General features: G+C 36.9%; 3 protein-coding genes across 3 annotated transcripts; all 3 read left to right on the forward strand.

Annotated features, from left to right (window-relative positions):
• Positions 1-12473: 12473 nt before the first annotated feature.
• Positions 12474-13802, forward strand: IAQ61_002282 (uncharacterized protein). Its single transcript, XM_066095480.1, has 3 exons — positions 12474-13171; positions 13228-13311; positions 13367-13802. Exons 1-3 carry the CDS (start codon positions 13025-13027, stop codon positions 13538-13540), a joined length of 405 nt encoding a protein of 134 aa, XP_065954316.1. The 5' UTR covers positions 12474-13024; the 3' UTR covers positions 13541-13802.
• Positions 13803-15620: 1818 nt separating this feature from the next.
• On the forward strand, positions 15621-16933 carry IAQ61_002283 (uncharacterized protein; the record flags this gene model as incomplete). The annotated part of the gene is made up of 2 exons (XM_066095481.1): positions 15621-15742; positions 16339-16933. The coding sequence occupies 2 exons, from the start codon at positions 15621-15623 to the stop codon at positions 16931-16933; spliced, it is 717 nt and encodes a 238-aa protein (XP_065954317.1).
• Positions 16934-16956: 23 nt separating this feature from the next.
• IAQ61_002284 (uncharacterized protein) lies at positions 16957-17586 on the forward strand (the record flags this gene model as incomplete). The annotated part of the gene is made up of 1 exon (XM_003834121.2): positions 16957-17586. The coding sequence occupies one exon, from the start codon at positions 16957-16959 to the stop codon at positions 17584-17586; it is 630 nt and encodes a 209-aa protein (XP_003834169.2).
• Positions 17587-17884: the final 298 nt, after the last annotated feature.

Here is a 17884-nt window from a genome sequence, read left to right on the forward strand (position 1 = left end):
TTAGATCTATATCTAATAGATCTATTACTATATATATCCCTGCACTTGTAGAGCCTCCTAGTAGTTTATTAGGGTCCTGTCCCTAAGCTTGCTTACTAATATGTGTTAGTGGCAGTCCTTGTAACAATAAGGCAGAATTGCCTGCCTATTGTTCCATGCCAAGTCAGGCCTAATAAAGGCCCGACTCACTAATGTATATAGAGAACAGCTCGCCTATAGTTAGGATAGGCATGTTCTTCTTGTCCTTTCGTACAAGACCTATAGGTGTAGGAATCTTATCCTTTTCTGTACAGACGCGCACTTCTATATGCCTTTAAGTCGTATAGGATACCTTTTAGATGCCCTACCTACCTAAGTTATTATATTATAAGAAGAATATTATCCTAGCTAGTAACAGTATTTAAGAATATCGCATTTGTTGTTATTTTAAGCTACTAATTTAGTTCTAGTAGCTACCTAACCCTATAACTCTATAGTTAGAACAGCTATTAGAACTTCTAATAACTAAAGCCTATAGGCTTAGACTTCTAGACCTATAGGTAGTGCTAGATTACCTTTAGAAAAATCGCGTTAGATTGCGTTAAGGTAGAGACCTAGAGACTACTAAAAGCCTAGAGGAATTAGAGGCAAAGCTAATATCCTCCTATAACCAAACCCCCCTAAAAAGAAAAGATTTGTTATTCTTATTAACTATAAAATATTAGACAAAGGCAAAGGAAGGGTATCTAGTTTAGCCGCTTTTAAAAGCCTATTTACTAATAGAAAGAAATTAGATAAGGAAGACTTAATTAACAACGCCCTCCTTAAAGGACCCGCTTCCTATCTATCTCTTAAGGTACCTTGTGCTCCTAGGAAATCTTAAAGCAACACCTCCCTTAAAGATAAATACATATTAACCCTATCTAAAAAGGAGAGGTTAGAGGAATAAGTTAAGCAACTTACTAATTAGTTGTACAACACCTCCCTCTATAAGGAGATATAGGGTACTACCTAACCTAGCTAGTCTTTAGCTTCTATATTAAACCCTATAGTATATACTATAAAAGCTAAGAGATAATCTAAAAAGACGCTAAATATCTCTACACTTAGTAATAGTGCTAATCCTACTTTTAGATAATAGCAAGTATCTATTTAGGATAGGCTAGAGATTAATACTAATTACTACCCCTCTTCTAGAGCTTAGATAGCATTAGTCTAGGGACACTGCTTAGGACTAGCAAGAGAATACTTAGAGCCATGTTACCTATCTAATTCCCTAAGTCTTTAATTCTAAAAGGCTAAGGAAATAATTACCCTCCTTTAAACTTACTTTATTACTAGAAATAAGATAGCTAAGAGTTAGACTATATTTAACTGCCTATATATAACTAATATAGAGACGTTCCCTACTTTTAAGTTATAATTCTAGAGTCTTACTATTAGAGGAGAAGTACCCTAATTAGAGTAGTATTACTACCTCTAGATAAAGATTACACCTTCCCTAAGGATACTAAACCTTGCTTTCTAATAGAATTAGCATAATAATTTTAAGACTATAGTAGATTATCTTACTACTTTTAATATAGAACGCTGCCTATACCCTACCTTATCTGCTCCTACCTAGACTACTCTATTATCTAGAAAAGGACTAACCCCCTTCTAACACTCTAGAAACTAGTCCTATTTAGACGCTAATTAGAAACCCTATAATAGACCTTTAATAGCTAAACCTTATATGCCCTACTTGCAATAATAAGGCACTATCCTTTAAAACAATTAACCCCTATCTGCTACGCTAGCTACTCCTAGCGCTACTATAATAGGAACCCTAGTAACTTGCTATAATTATAGAAAGCCTAGGCACTTCTCTAGTAACTACCTTAAACCCCCTAGGATTCAGGCTATAGATGTGGAACAGGTTGTTAAGAATTCTAAGGAAGAAGATACCGCTAAATTAACTAATTTAGATAGCTATTAGACAGGAAACAACAACGCCTAGGAGGATCCTCCTTCCTAGGCCTAACTTAATATAACCTATTAAACCTTTCCTTAACTAAATTATTTATTAGTTCCTATTTACTTGCACGTACAACCCTATACCTTAATAGATCTAGTATTTGCCTAAACGCTTTAGTAGATACTAGGGCCTAAGGTTACTTATTTCTTAATTTAAAAATTGCTTATAATATCTCTTCTACGCTTAGGGTACCTATCTAAAAGTTACTATATAAGCTTACTATTAAAGGGTTCTAGGACTAGATTACCTCCCTAGTTGCCTACTATATTTAGCTTTATATAATAGTTAGTAGCTAAAAGGTTCACAACTGCCCCTTTATAATAGTAGACTTAGGTTCTTAGGATTGTATTATTAGACAACACTAGCTAAAACAGTTCTAAATCCTAATTAATACAGATAAATCTTAACTAATCTAGCTAGAGAAATATCCTCTAACCTATAACCCCGCACCTCCTATTCTAGTATAACTCTACTAGCAAGTGCTGTCTACTCTAGTTACCTATAATATCTTACAAAGAGACGCCCTTTAGGATCAAGAGGAGAACTAGAACTAAAATAGTCCTGGTTTAATTAATAGGATACGTAGTATACTTAAAATTCTAGCTACTTATAGGGCTACTACTAAACCTATTACGCTACCTACCCTAGTCTAATCGCTAACCTTTACCCCACCTACAAAATTTTAAATTGCTACTATTTCTGCTAATACTTTCTATTTTAATATAAAAAAATCTTCTAATAAATTCTTTACTACTAGCCTATATAAGATTAAGCGTAGGATCTAAACCCTATCTAAACAGGACACTCTTAATAACAGCCTGCTAGATTAGAAGCTCCTATCTAACTATAACTCCTATTAGGACGTCTTTAATAAGGCTAAGGCTAACAAACTTCTAATCTACTAGCCTTATAACTATAAGATAGTCCTAGAGGAACCTCTTCTAAACTACTAGAGTCCCCTCTATTATTAAAATACTAAGGAACTCTAGGCTACTAAGGAATATGTACAAGAGCACCTATAGAAAGGTTTTATTAAGACTAGTTAGAGCCTATTTGCCTCTCCTATCCTATATATTAAGAAGCTAAATAGAGGCCTTAGGATCTGTGTGGATTACTATAAGCTTAATAGCTTAACGCAAAAGGACGCGTATCTAATACCCTATATAGATAATCTATTATCCTAGCTAGCTAAAGTAAAAATCTTTACTAAGCTAGATATTTATGCTACCTTTAATAAAATCTAAATAGACCTAGACTTAGAGGAGTACACAACTTTCTACACTAGGTATAGTGCCTATAAATGTAAAGTCCTACTATTTAGGCTATATAACAGACCTGCAACCTATTAGCGCTATATAAATAATATACTAATAGATTATTTAGACAACTTCTATATCGCCTATCTAGATAATATCCTTATCTACTCTAAAAACCTTACTACTTATAAGGACTATGTTTAAAAAGTCCTTAAGCGTCTTTATTCTGCTAGATTATAGGCTAATATTAAGAAAAGCGAATTCTATATAACCTATACCTGTTACCTTAGATATATCCTAACTAATAAAGGCTTAGAGGTAGACCCTAATAAAGTTAAAGTACTCTAAAACTAGTCTACTCCTAAGATAATAACTAGAGTAAAGTCCTTCCTAGGATTTACTAGATTCTACCAGCAATTTGTAGAAAACTTCTCTAAGACAGCTAAGCCCTTAACTACTCTCTAGAGTCCTGCTACCCTATTTGTATAGACTTTGGAATACTAACAAGCCTTTAACTAGCTTAGGAATGCCCTGCTAGTAATCCTAAGCTTAGCTTACTTCTATCCTAAGTACCCTCTAAAACTAGAGATAGACGCCTCTAATAGAGTTATTGTAGCTATCCTCTTATAGGAGCATCCTAATAGGAAATAGTACCCTATATCCTTCTTTAGTTAGACCCTTACTAGTTCTAAACTTAACTAGGAAATCTATAATAAAGAATTGTTTGTAATAATCTGCGCCTTTAAGAAATAGCGTGCTAACCTAATAAGTACTTAGCACCTTATTAGAGTATACACAGACTATAGAGCACTAGAGTACTTTATATCTACTAAAGTCCTTAGTGCTAGGCAAGCTAGATAGCTAGAGGTTATAAGTCCCTTTAACTTCTAAATTAAGTACACTCCTAGATCTTACAACGCACAAGCTAATATCCTAAGTAGAAGGGAACAGGATATAATTAACCTTAAGACTACTTAAAGGGATAATTGCTTATAAGTAATAATCTCCCTAGATAGGTTATACCCTTAAATTAACTCTAACTTAGCGCAAGAGTACCTAGCTAAGCGTTCCTTACTAATCCTTGCTTTAATTATAGCAGTTTAGAACCCTATAACTCTTAGATCCCTAGAACTTATTAAAACTCTTCTCTAAGAAAATAGGTCCTTATTCCTAATAGAAAGATTAAAGTTACCTAAGCACTATTAGATAGAAAATAGACTCCTTCTCTACTAGGATTAACTTTGCGTGCCTGCTAGATTAGTCCTATATACTAGACTAATTCGTAAGGCTTATAATTAAGTGTCTACTACCTACCTATTAGCTACTAAAACCTATTAGATTCTAGCCTAATATTACTACTAGAAAGGTATAGAGACTACCTATAAACGCTACGTTTAGAACTATATCCTATGCAGGAGAGGGCACCTAAGACAGCACTAACTCCCTAGCATGCTCTACCCCCTTCTAATCCCTAGTCTACTAATGCAGCACCTGTGTATTAATTTTAAGGATTTTCCCTAGGATTAACGTGGTTACAATTAGATTATAGTTATTATTAATCGCCTATTAAAGCAAGCTATTACTATCCCTTGCTATAAAACTATAGACGCCTAAGGTATAGCTACCTTATTTATTTAGTAGGTGTACTAATTTAGATACACTCTAGATACTATTATTTCTAATTAAGGCCCTTAGTTTATATCTAGTTTCTAGTCTAAGTTCTATTAGATTATAGGCACTAAAGTTAAGCTCTCTACTACCTACTATAAATAAACTAATAGATAAACTAAGATTATAAATAAGTATATTAATTAGAGACTAAGGCCTTTTGTATCCTATTACTAAGATAACTAGAGTAACCTACTACCTATAATAGACCGTGCCTAAAGTACTCTTCTATATTTATCTATTAGCATAGCTCTATATTAGCTCCTCTTTAGTTCCTTACTAAAGTAAAGTTAGTATTAGAAACTAGAAAAGACCCTATCTACTATACTAGAGAAACTAAACTATAAGGACGCCTTATCCCTTACTACTTAGATACACAACGCCTAGAAGATTACTAAAGAAAATATAGAAAGAGCTTAAGACTAAATACGCTCTGCTACTAATTGCTATTGCTATCCTGTTAACTAGAAGGTTAGTAACTATGTTTATCTATCTACTACTAATCTTGCTATTTTACAACCTAGCCAAAACCTATCTAAACAATAGGAAGGTCCCTTTAAGGTATTAGAACAAGTAGGAAACGCGTATTACCTCTAATTGCTACCTAGTTCTAAGATCTATAACGTTTTCTCTCCTAATATACTATGCAAAGATCCCTAAGACCTATTACCTAGATAAGAGGCTCTAAAACCCCCTAGTACCCCTATACAAGGTATAGAGGAATAGGAGGTGGAAGAAATCCTAGCTAGCAAATTATATTAATCTAAGCTAAAATATAAGGTTAAGTAGGTTAGACACAATCCTAATCCTATTTAGTATCCTGCCTCTAACTTTATAGGTGCTCCCTATAAATTATAGGTATTCTACTAATAGTATCTAAATTAGCTAGGTCCCCTACGTAGCTTACTAAAATAGATTTAAGCCTAGGAAAAAGGCAAAGAGGATCTAATATTACTTCACAATAATTATATCTAATATTAGAACTAATTTACATCCTATTTAGCTACACACTATCTATTAACTACTATCTATTACTATTATTCTTGTTACTATTTATTATTATGTCCTATTTAGAACTCTTAAGGTTCCTAGGACACTACCCCTAGGAAACCTCTTTAATCTATATCTATTACTCTATTAGAACCTAGTTTAGACTCTATATTAGCTAAGATAGTGCCTAGACTATCCTTCTTCGCTGGCTTCTAGACAACTAGTGCAGCAGGCTTAGGAGCAGGTGCAGGAGTAGGGATGGAAGCTAGGACCAATTTAGACTCTTTCTTGTGGAATACTTTTATCTTAGCCTACACTAGGAAAGTCGCCTCCTAATTTAGTGCTAATTCCTCCTTAAGTTTATTTATAGCCTTTATTAAGCCCCTAACTGCTAAGACTATCTTATAGATACTATTCTAAAGCTAACGTAAATTAGATATAGTAGTATAATAGGTAGCTATAAGGATTTTAGTAGCCTCTATACCCTTAGTCTAAGTATTAGTAACAGTAACGCACTTAGCTAGGTTTTAGGTAGTTTCTTAAATAGTAGCCTTAAACTACTTAATATCCTTCTAATAGGTAACTATAGCTTTCTTATCCTTATCCCCTTTAGCAGGGTTAGCTACTAGGCTATAGTACTCTTCTAAAGCTCCCCTAAGGGCAGAGTACTCTTAGCTAATAAAAGAAGGAATCTACTAGGATTAGTAAAGGAACCCTATTAGACTTAGATACTTACTAGATTACAATACTTATTCTAGGAGATATAGTACTAGCACTTCTTAGAATTCTTTAACTTAAAATTAAAATTATTAAACCTGCCCCTAGCTAGAGCCCTAACTGCTCTTATATAGAGAGCGCGATAAGTAACAGGGAGGACTCCTAGTAGTACTAGTACTAGTATAGCTAAAGGTTCTAATTTAGATTAGTAACTGTTTAATTATATAGATTAAATACTTACTAGATTTTAGATAGATTAGGTTAAATAATTAAAAAATTAGGGATATAGGAATAAGAAAGTTAGTAGGTAGAGGGCTAGTTATAGGTAGGCTAGGGATAGGGGTCTGTGCCCTAGGAAGAAGAAGTGAAGGTAAAGGCAGAGGTAAAGGTGGATTTATTTTGCAAAAAGCTCTTCTTTAATAAGGGATCTAAACCTAATCCTAAGGATAGGGACTATCCTTTCTCTATAGGAGGGGGTAGTGTAATAATAAGGCAGAATTGCCTGCCTATTATTCTATACTAAGTTAGGCCTAATAAAGGCCTAACTTACTAATATATATAGAGAACAGCTCGCCTATAGTTAGGATAGGCATGTTCTTCTTGTCCTTTCGTACAAGACCTATAGGTGTAGGAATCTTATCCTTTTCTGTATAGACGCGCACTTCCATATGCCTTTGAGTCGTATAGGATACCTTTCGGATGCCCTACCTACCTAAGTCGTTACAGTCCTTTAACTTGTAGTTTTCTACTTCTTCTAGGAGCTCTAGGTGCTGCTTATAAGGGATCTGCAGGAGATATAGAATCTAGTCCTAAAGTAGGTAGGCAGGAGCTCTGCTTACCACCCCTATAAGAGCTAGATAGGGTGCCCTTACCTATCTTAGTGCTCTTATAACGTGATCTACTAATAGTACTCTCTCCTCTAGGTGTTTCTAAGAAGCTACTAATTATAGCGTTAAAATAGGTTAGATTACTATCCTCTTAGGTAGTTAATCCCTAATCTATAACCTGTATAGATCCTTCTCCTATACTAGAGTTTAGTTCTAGTGTTAGTTTAGGAGTTTAGAGCCCTATTAGCTTAGGGGACTTTATATAGATCCTTTGTGCTAAGCTAGCTATACTTAGTACCTACGCTAGAGGTGTCTACTTAGGGGGTTATAAATTACTAGGCTAGCTAGCCTAATTATCTACCTCCTCTAGCTCTACCTTACCCCCTAGCTCCTACACTAGGTTTAGTCCTCCTTACTTACTAGACTCCTTATATTACTCTACTGCAATACAAAGCTAATTAAAGATATTAAGCTCTTTATATGCTTCTCCTGTATTGCAGATCTTATCTTTACTAATAATATTAACTATTTTTTAAGCTTCTAACTATTAAAGCTACTCTAGATCTTTCTCTTTATAGAAAAGATCCTTATTAAAGGTAACGTTCCGCGTTATAATAATCTAATTAAGCAAGGGGATCTATATCCTATATATATTAGATGCTCTGTATCCTACTAGATATCTAATATAACCCTAAGGGTTTACCTTAAAAACCCTCTTGTAACGCCTAGCTACTTAATCTCTGTTAAGGGGGTAAGCTTAATAGCCATAGGCGTATATTCCGCTCTAATTAGGGCAGAGATTAGTAGTTGCCTCCCTTATCTAATCCAGTTGCCACTACCTAAAGTATCTAGTAAACTAACAATCTAGCACTTTATTAGGTAATATTATATTATAAGCATAGGATAGGCTTGTATTATAGAGCTAAGTTGCTACTTTAATAATTTTAGGCTAGAGCTTTATTAGTAGGTTAGCTCTAATCCTTATTTTAATTAATTTTATTATAATCTCCTGCCCTACTCTTTCTACTCCTGTATTAGGTTTATAGGTATATACAGGTAAGCTCTTAATCTTAATACTATTATTAGCTACCTAGATCTAAAAGCAAGATTTGCTACACTAAGGGACTGTTATAATACTATTATCTTATATAATCTTAACTATACTAAGCTTATATTAGTTAAGTATCAAGCTCTTAAAATTTTTAAACACCTATATAATCTTATTAAGGTTTTTAGCTTATAGTAGATAGGTATAAAGCTTTCCTAAGTAGTCGCACTTTAATACTAAGATCTATTACTTGTAAGCTATACCTATTAGCATGTTAAATAGATCCTATAATACCTAGTAGTATGGACGTAGTAATCTTTCCCTTAGTTGTCTTAATATAACCTATTAGGCATGTGTAATAGCGTAGTGCTCGCATTTGCTCCTAGGAGTTCCTTTAATCCTAACGTTTATTACTAACTTAACTAGAGCTTTAAGCGCCTTAGGTCCTAAATAGCCTAATTATTAGTGCTAAAGCTCCTTACTATTATATCTTAGGTAAGTTTTCTAGGATTATTAGGGTTATTTAGGTACTATACTTTAGATTATTAGATAAGGAGTAGAGGGCTTATATTCTAGAAAAGTTAAGTTAAACTTACGTAGTAACTTAGCTAATACAACGCTCTTTTCTAATAATCTAAACTATAAGGTAGTATCTAGCCTAAGGAACTAAACTCCTGCTTTAAGCAATTAAGGTTCTAATATAATATTTATATAAAATCCTTCTACTAACACTATATTAGTAAGCACTAAATCTTCTATTTTTAGACCTCTTAGTCTATTAAGAGCATTAAGGATTACTCTAGTCCCTCTACCTAAGATTAGAAAAGCTTAAGTTCCTGCTTTAACTATCTTATATCTAACTAATCTAAACAAGCTTTCTTCTAGGTAGCTTATATTATTAACTAGGTGTACTGCACCCCTATTATTAAAGATAGTGCTCTTTAATAGAGCGTAAGCTTTAAAGTTTATAGTTAAATAGATCCTATTTGTTTTCTCTACTATTAATATAGGGTTAATTAGTGCTACCTAGATACTGCCTAGATAGGTGATCGCGTTTACCTTACTACTATAATCTTAATTAATAGGATAGGACTTGCTTAGAGCCTTTCTAATCTCTTTGAATTTTTAATTCCTATTAATCCTTTTCTTAATCTCTAATTGTTAAGTAGTAGTAAGCTTATTACCTATATTAGTCTAAGCTTTAATAACGTGTCTATATATAGTACGTTTCTAATAGTAGGATCTACTATATAGGTATAATCCTAACTCCTTCTTAGATTAATTATTAGAAGGTAGAGCTCCTATTATTGCAAACACCCTAGGACCTTTAGAGCTTAATCTTATATTATTCTCTTAGAGTAGTAATAAGTAGATCTTAATTACCTATAGAAGGTTGTAAGTTAGCTCTCCTATTACTAACTTTTTAATAATCCTTTAAAACATGGTTTAACCCTAATCTAGTAAGATCCTAGTAGATAAAGCTTTAAGATAGTCCTATACTATAAGCTATCCTTTAATATTAGGAATGTTATATACCTTAGCATGCGCGTATAGGATTGCCTACTCCTTCTACTAGTAATTAGCGTCTTAGCTACTTATCTTTGCTTTAGTAAGATAAGCTTTATACTATAATCTTGCTAGTGTTACAGCGCTTAAATTAGTTAGCGCTAGGTTATTGCGGAGTACTTAGATAAGTGCTTAGAGGGTTACTCTTCCTTAATTAACAAGCTCTATATAGGCTAGGGTAAGGATCCCTTAATCTACTATATTATTAACCTATATAAAAAGGTTTTAGATTACTAATAACTTTAATGCCTAATCTAATAAGCAGGCTTAGTACTGTGCTATTTAGAGTTTATACTGCTTGCTTGTTGTGTTAGATAGCGCAATATCTATTAGCATACTAGGCTTAATTAGTTTATTCTTAAAGTGGTTTTTAGTATCCTAAGTATTAGGGTCTACCTCTACCTAGATCCCTTTAGTTAGGGCATGGTATCTAAATTAAATATACTAGGTAGGCTAGTTAGTTAATCTAGTAAGTAGGATATCCCCCTTTAGGATTTAGTCGCTTATAGTAGAAGAGTAATAAGTAAGCTTCTGCTTAAGAAATAGTATAAAGAAAGAGTAAAGCTTGCTAGCTTAGTATCTAAGTTAAACAATACGCTTAAATAAATAGGACAATCTTTAATAAGGTAAAGCGCGAACTAGGCTTATAACTATAGAAATTTAGATTACTAAGGTTAGGAATAATTTAGGAGATAGATTATTAGATTATATCTACTACGATCAGACTTATATATATAGAGCTTTAGCTACCCTTACTAGAAGGTAAATAATTAGTAAACCTTCCTTACTAGAGCTCCTGCTTTTTGTTAGGCACTTAGCAGTGAGCTGGCAGTCGATCAGATAGTGGGTTATACAGGGGTATTGATCGGGATTGATTGGATTAAGATGCTCCGTGATCCGGTTAATATCCCTCCTGCAACAATAGGGTATTAGGACATGCCTATATAAAATAGCTACCTTATCTATACTAGGTATAAACCTTTACTAGCTTTAATATATTAAATAGGTCCTATAAGATCTAGTTAGGATATACTATTAGTAGTTTAGTATTTATACTTAATAAGACTACTACTTCTACTATATTTATATTACTATACTAATCTAAACTAGACTTCTACTAGGGTTCCTTAGACTTACTAGCCTAAAGAAACCCTAGTTCTAGGGAGGCTATTTTAATATCTACTATAATTATCTTATATTCTTCTATAGCTATATTATAGTTTATTCTAAAGACTCCCTTATTAAGGGAAACTAAGTATATATAGCTATTAAGTAATTAGTATAGTTATAAAAGTTTCTATTTATTATCCTAGTATAGACCTCCTAATTATATAAAAAGCTATATAAGATTTAGAAAGAACTTTATAAAAGGCTAATTTTAGCCCTAATATAAGTATTCTAATATAGCTTAGGCACACTCCTACCTATAATAGTTACTATAATAGAATACTAGGTAGTTAAGAAACCTACTTATATCCTAATACTTACGTGTACTATCCTTAAAGTATAGTACTATAGCGCGCTAGACTATAGGTAATAACTAGGACTAAATATATATAAACCTTACCTCTATATCTTTAATAAAGACCTTATCTATATATAGTTTAAATTCTATAGTTATTTACTAGAAGGAGAAATTTACCTTAGTGCTATTATATAGTAAGCTAACTAGGAAAGGTTTATAATATAAGGTAAAGGGGGGTAGAGGTAGTAGGTTATTAAACCTAGAAGGTTTAGAGGAGGGTTAGAATAGAATCTAATTATATATTTCCTTATTCTATTAATATAGTATAGCTATTATAGTAGAGTTTTAAGCCTATTATTCTATTAATCTATAGACCTACTATATTAGCCTTTCTACTATATTAGGTTATACCTAATTATTCTAAATATCTAGCGCATCTATCTCTTATTACTATTATAGTATATTTAGAAGAAGATACTAAAATATTATAGACTAGCCTTAAGGGAGAATATAATAAGTGTTAATAATAGTATTTAGTATCTTAAAGGAGAGGTAAGCCCTCTCTGCCTTTTTATAGGTGTGTAGTGTGTTTACTTAGTAGTAGTAGTGTTAGACTTAGTCTGTCTTGTGTTAGGCCTAGGCTTGGGCATAAGCCTAAGCCCTTTATATCTAGTAGTATCTAGATAAAGTTAACTATAAGTATCTATACCTTTCTACTATTTTTAAATATATAAAATCTTCTCTAAGAGTTAAGGATTTAATTACTATAAGCGCGTTATTAATAGGTGCTATAGTTATTAAGAAATTTTGTGTTAAAAATTTTGTGACTTTGGTGTTGGTGGGCGCTCGGTGGTGGTGGGCGCTCGGTGGTGGATCACGTTACCAGACCACTGTCACACGTGACACGGAGACAATTTTGCAGGTCATCAACGCACTCCACCCATATTTGACAGGCGCCATCATCTTCTAATCAGCATTTGCATTTGATTGGACATTTAGATGATGCAGCCGTTCTATTTTATGGCCTTTTGTTAAAATCCTTAAAAAGCTGGGCATCTGTCAAGCAGGTACAGGCACGAACCATGCATAGAGTTAGAAGTAGATTGTCCCACAAAGGTCGAGCATCGACATTGTTACAGACAGAAGAACCCCTAAAGCAATACAAGGACTTTCAATGGCTCGAGAGTTCCAACACAGGTACACAAAGATCGCAGTCATCCAGCATGCTCGCCAATAGCATCAGAAAGGACCTTGCACCAACTCCCTCGTGCCCTAGCTCCAGGCACCGTTTGCTGCAAACGCGGGTGAGAGCACAGAACTACCCTCGAGCTTGATCTCTCTCACCTACGATCCATTTGCAGAGCCGTACACCGCAGCCATCAAAGTATATAAAGGAATTCGTCGCAGAACTTTCACCATCCCTAACACCTCAACCCTCGCTCACACTACATATTCAACAGCAGTGCAACAAACCGCTCTCTGGTAAGCAAAATGAAACTCACCCTTTGCATCTTCCTCCTAGCCATGATCAACATGATCCTGGCCAAGAAGGAACCCAGCAAGCCAAAGCCACCACCTCACGTCTGCGACACTGATTTATGCCATGAATGCTGCGAATGCTACAAGCTCTGCTGGATGGTATGTCCCCACTTCACTTTGGTTTTGCATCTTCCCTTTCACTCTAACATAGATAGGAATGCTACTTTTTCCACGACAGCCCCGAGTACTGCGAGCCCTTGTGTCACCGACGGTGCTGCGAAGGTCACAACGAAGACGTGGTAAGTTCTCTTGAGGCAGACATGTCCGACAAACAAACGGCTAAATGGATTGCAGTGCAGGAACAAGTGCAGACTCAATGTTTGCTTGCGCACTCCGTCTTTCAAGGAAGTTTTCAACGTCGGGAGTGTGGACAATCTCGGCTTTCAAGGTGACTCCATGTCCTCGATGACGGACGAGGGCGGGGCGGCTGCGTCCACATCAGTTGCTGCCGTGGCTAAAGATGAATGAGTCCACTCGAATGGTCCCTGGGTAACGATGTTCCGGTGTCATACGAAAGTACCACATGGGAAGTTCAGAACATGATCGGAAGTTATTCAAAGAGTGTTTTTAGGTGACTAGCCCAGCTCTTACTATGTCTTCTGTCATAGTTAGCAACAATCAAGCCAATCAAGCCTCTAGATTAAGGTTTAGTTAGTAGGTGTTTAAGTAGACGTGCTTAATTAACATATATTTTAGGCTTAAAATATACGGCTCAATTATTAAAGCTTAACAGGCTCAATACTTTATAATATAATTATCCTTCGTATTATCTAAACTATCTAACATATGTATAGCGTCTAACTTACTATTAGTTATACTAAATTATATACCTATAATACTATTATTTATACTAGCTTTTGTAAGACGTCACGGGGAATAATAGAGGTTTGTTGGATAGGTTGGGACAAAAGATATCAATTGATTGTCAAACGAATCGATAGCGTCTGTGTCGATTCTCATTGTAACAAGTGCAAGCCCTCGTTCCAGTTCTCATCAGACTAGCCAAGATATCATCAGCCCCGATACGACTCCGATACGGCTCCGACTCTAGTCTAAGACCCCTCTGCCTCTAGATATAAAAGGAGCCTTATGCTTATAGATAGATAGACAAGTTCTTCTTGTCCTTTCGTACAAGACCTATAGGTGTAGGAATCACATTCTTTTCCATACAGACGCGCACTCCCATATGCCCTTGAGTCGTATCGGATCCCTTTCGGATGCTCCTACCTACCTGCGTCGTTACACTCATGGGTATTTATACCGCCCATGATCACGTAATCTATCTGCCCCGGGCCACGTTGGCCCATGTCCTGACATGTAATACCCTTAATCTAATAATTATAAAGGATGTATTTTGTTTTATTCAAGAGCCTTAAGTATAAGCTATACTTAAGCATTTTGGAAAGTTTCTTCTTTATAGTATTATTAAGATATTAGGTAATAGGGTGTAGTTTTAGTAAGGTCTTAGTAGGGTGGTGTTGCAGAAAGTAGAACACGAGCTCGATCTCTGCCTCTTTCTGCTTACCTGATCTACACGATGATCTACATGCTCCTAATCGCCCAACTGGATAAATGTAGTTCATGGTACCAATTTGTCCCTCAACAGGAGCTTTGGTGAATATTGAGCACAGGTATACTTGACGAAGATCAAGCGGATTACTAAGCTCAAGATCTATACAACTAAGCTCTACCCTGATAGTTACAATGCAATGATCAATCCCCCAAATCATTCCTAAGCTCGTGATCACCCAAATTCAACAGGTGGTCTACTTACCTGTGTGGTCTACTCACCCGTAAGGTACGTTCTTTGGTTAGACCTAGGCTTAGGCATAGCTCAAGCCCTTTGCACAACGATACGCCAATTACACTGTTTGCGCATTTCGCAAAGTCATTAAGACTTGGCAATCTGCCGTGCATATAGGAGTATTAATTTTAATAAGTAAATGCCTGTTTCTGGTTGTAACTTGTTGCATGGGAAATGTGGCGTTCATGTCAGGTCTGTGGTAGCTCTTAGGTATTTGACCGAGCACGAGCATGACATCAGCCCTTGACTAACTATCAAAACCGGTGCCAGCACTAGCTAGCTAGATCAACTTACTGGCCCCAAACAAAGACGCCTTAGTTCACTTCCAGAGTTTCATAAGATACGTTCAACACCAGAATCTCTTGAATTTAACATCGATTTCAATTTCGACGTTGGCTTGGGTGAACGATGACGCATGGTAGTTTAATACGAGTTTCTGCCATTGTTAAAGTACCTTCTACCGCACTAAATTCGGCGTTCCACGAGGGTAGAATGTACCCAAATATGATCCAAAATGTGAACTATTCATAAGTTGTAAATACGAGCTCATAGCCTTGAATACGGATGGTTTTAAGGGTGCACGGTACCAAAAGACAAATATAGCTGGATCTAAGCGGTGATATTCCTAAAAACATCAGCACATCGAACACAGAGCTCTTTCAGATTTAGGCATGTGAAAAAGATCCACTGAGGCTCACGTGGCGGCTACTTCCAACGGCAATACCATGGTCAAACAAATCTAACATGGACTCACAGTCCACAGCTGGGCTAGGGTATCGAACAATTAGAGACGTGAGCTATTGGGTCTGCATGGCAACATCTGGCACATCTGGTGAACAATGGTCAGTGTACAACAACACGATTGGGTATGCGGAAGAGTCAAGAACAAATTCCAAGTTGGGAGAAGCGCCAAAAGACGCGCCGAGGGGAATACACAATGAATTATCCCGACGCCCGAAGGTGGCCACGGAGCAAAGCCGAGTTTGACAGTTGAGAAGACTCGTGACCGCACAAGTGCCGCGATGTAACCCCAAACTACAATAAGTTGGGCATTTGCTAGATGAGGAGCAAGGTTCCCCACAAAGTGCGGCTAGTATTCGCCTAGCGCACGGGTATCATCCGAGGCCAGACACCAATCAGAGCATCGCCCTGGAAAGTAAAGTGTATTAGATGCAGGAAAGTATCCGCAAACTGCCGTTGGCAACGCTTGGAATGCTGTCATATAATATTGGCACCTTCCCAATGTCCATCAATGGGATGCAGAGGGGCATGGACGTTGGGGAAAAGCCAAAATGAGAAAAGCATCCGGTATGCACCCACAACTGGTATGCTGTCTGAGTTGGAGGTAAGCATTTGAGCACGTTTATAAAGATTGGTCGTCTCCTCTAGTCACGGCACGACAATCAGCCAGTTCTGCGCTCTCCTCCAACATGCGTCTTCTAGCAGCTTTTTGTGCGGCCAGTCTTACGTCACTGATTCACGCCTTTCCCAATGCGCCCTTCAAGACCTCTACGCAATGGGTCCACGACTCCACTGGCGCCAACTTCACTTATGTTGGCGTGAACTGGCCTGGCCATGGAGAAGTGATGATCCCCGAGGGTCTCCAATACCGGTCGATCAAGTCCATTGTTTCCATGATCAAAGAATTGAAGATGAATGCTGTACGATTGACATTCGCCATCGAGATGATCGACGACATCAGGGACAATGGCGGAGATGTGACAGTACAACAGGCCTTCATCAAGGCTCTAGGAAACACGAATGGTACCAGAGTTTGGAATGAAGTGACAAAGAACAATCCGCAAATCACTACCAGCACCACTAGACTTCAAGTCTTCGATGCCGTTGCTGCAGAACTGGCAAATCAACAGATCTATGTGCATCTTGACAACCACATGTCTAAAGGCAAATGGTGCTGCAGTGGTAACGATGGCAATACGTGGTTTGGTGACACAGACTTTAATGTTGCCAAATGGGAAAGGGGCCTTGTTCATATGGCTGAACACGTAAGCTCTCATATCTCCACCTTCCACATACCCTTCACGATTAACAGATAATTCAGTCCAAAACCTGGCCTAATATGGTGTCTCTCGGCCTTCGCAATGAGCTCCGGAGACCCGACCAAGCCGGCAACACCCTCCCCTACACTTGGTCCGTCTGGTATGACAACATGATCAAGGCCGCAAATTCTGTCAATGCCGCAAACCCCGAAATCTTGATCTTCCTCTCTGGACTGAACTTCGACACCACGCTCCAACCCATTCCTTCCTCCGATGACCTCGGCGACGGCAAGAAGTTTGTGCTCAAGAACTTCAAATACAGCGATAAGCTCGTGCTTGAACTTCACAACTACCAAAATTCCGCTACCAACTGCGGTGATATCGAAGGTGGTCTTTGGAACAATGGATTCCGCGCCACTTGGCCAACCGCAGTCAACCGAATGCCAGTGCTTTTGACAGAGTTCGGCTTTTCGCAGGCCGATAATTCGTACTCGGGCGTGTACTCAACTTGCTTGAAGAAACTTATGCCGCAATGGCAGTCGGGATGGATGGTGTGGGCGTTGGGTGGAAGCTATTACATCAGGAGCGGGATCCAGGATTACGAAGAAACGTGGGGCTTGGTGAACCATGACTGGAGTGGTTGGAGGAGCGCAAACTCTATTAGATCGCTCAAGGAAATGGTGGACAATACTCTTGCATCAGTGCAGTAGTATTTAATTTGCGATGGCTGTTCAGGCCACCCCTGCACTGGTGGCGATCGCTCGTCGGCGACTACCGGTACCGGTAGATCAATTAAGCTTTGATTAAAAATAACATGACATTATTCTCGTCAAAAGCCAGTAAATGAGAAGCCGTAATCAAATCAGCATACAGCTATCTCAACCGGCCGAAGGATCGTGATGCACGAGTAACATGGACATTTTCGAGAAAATTCTCTATACAAACTTTTGAATTGTGAATTCCTGCAGATGTAGGCTTCGATCCAATAGGCCTCCTATTACCACCATG

The sequence above is a fragment of the Plenodomus lingam genome (genome assembly GCF_022343315.1).
Source record: "Plenodomus lingam strain CAN1 chromosome Unknown contig_14, whole genome shotgun sequence".
NCBI lineage: Eukaryota > Fungi > Ascomycota > Dothideomycetes > Pleosporales > Leptosphaeriaceae > Plenodomus > Plenodomus lingam.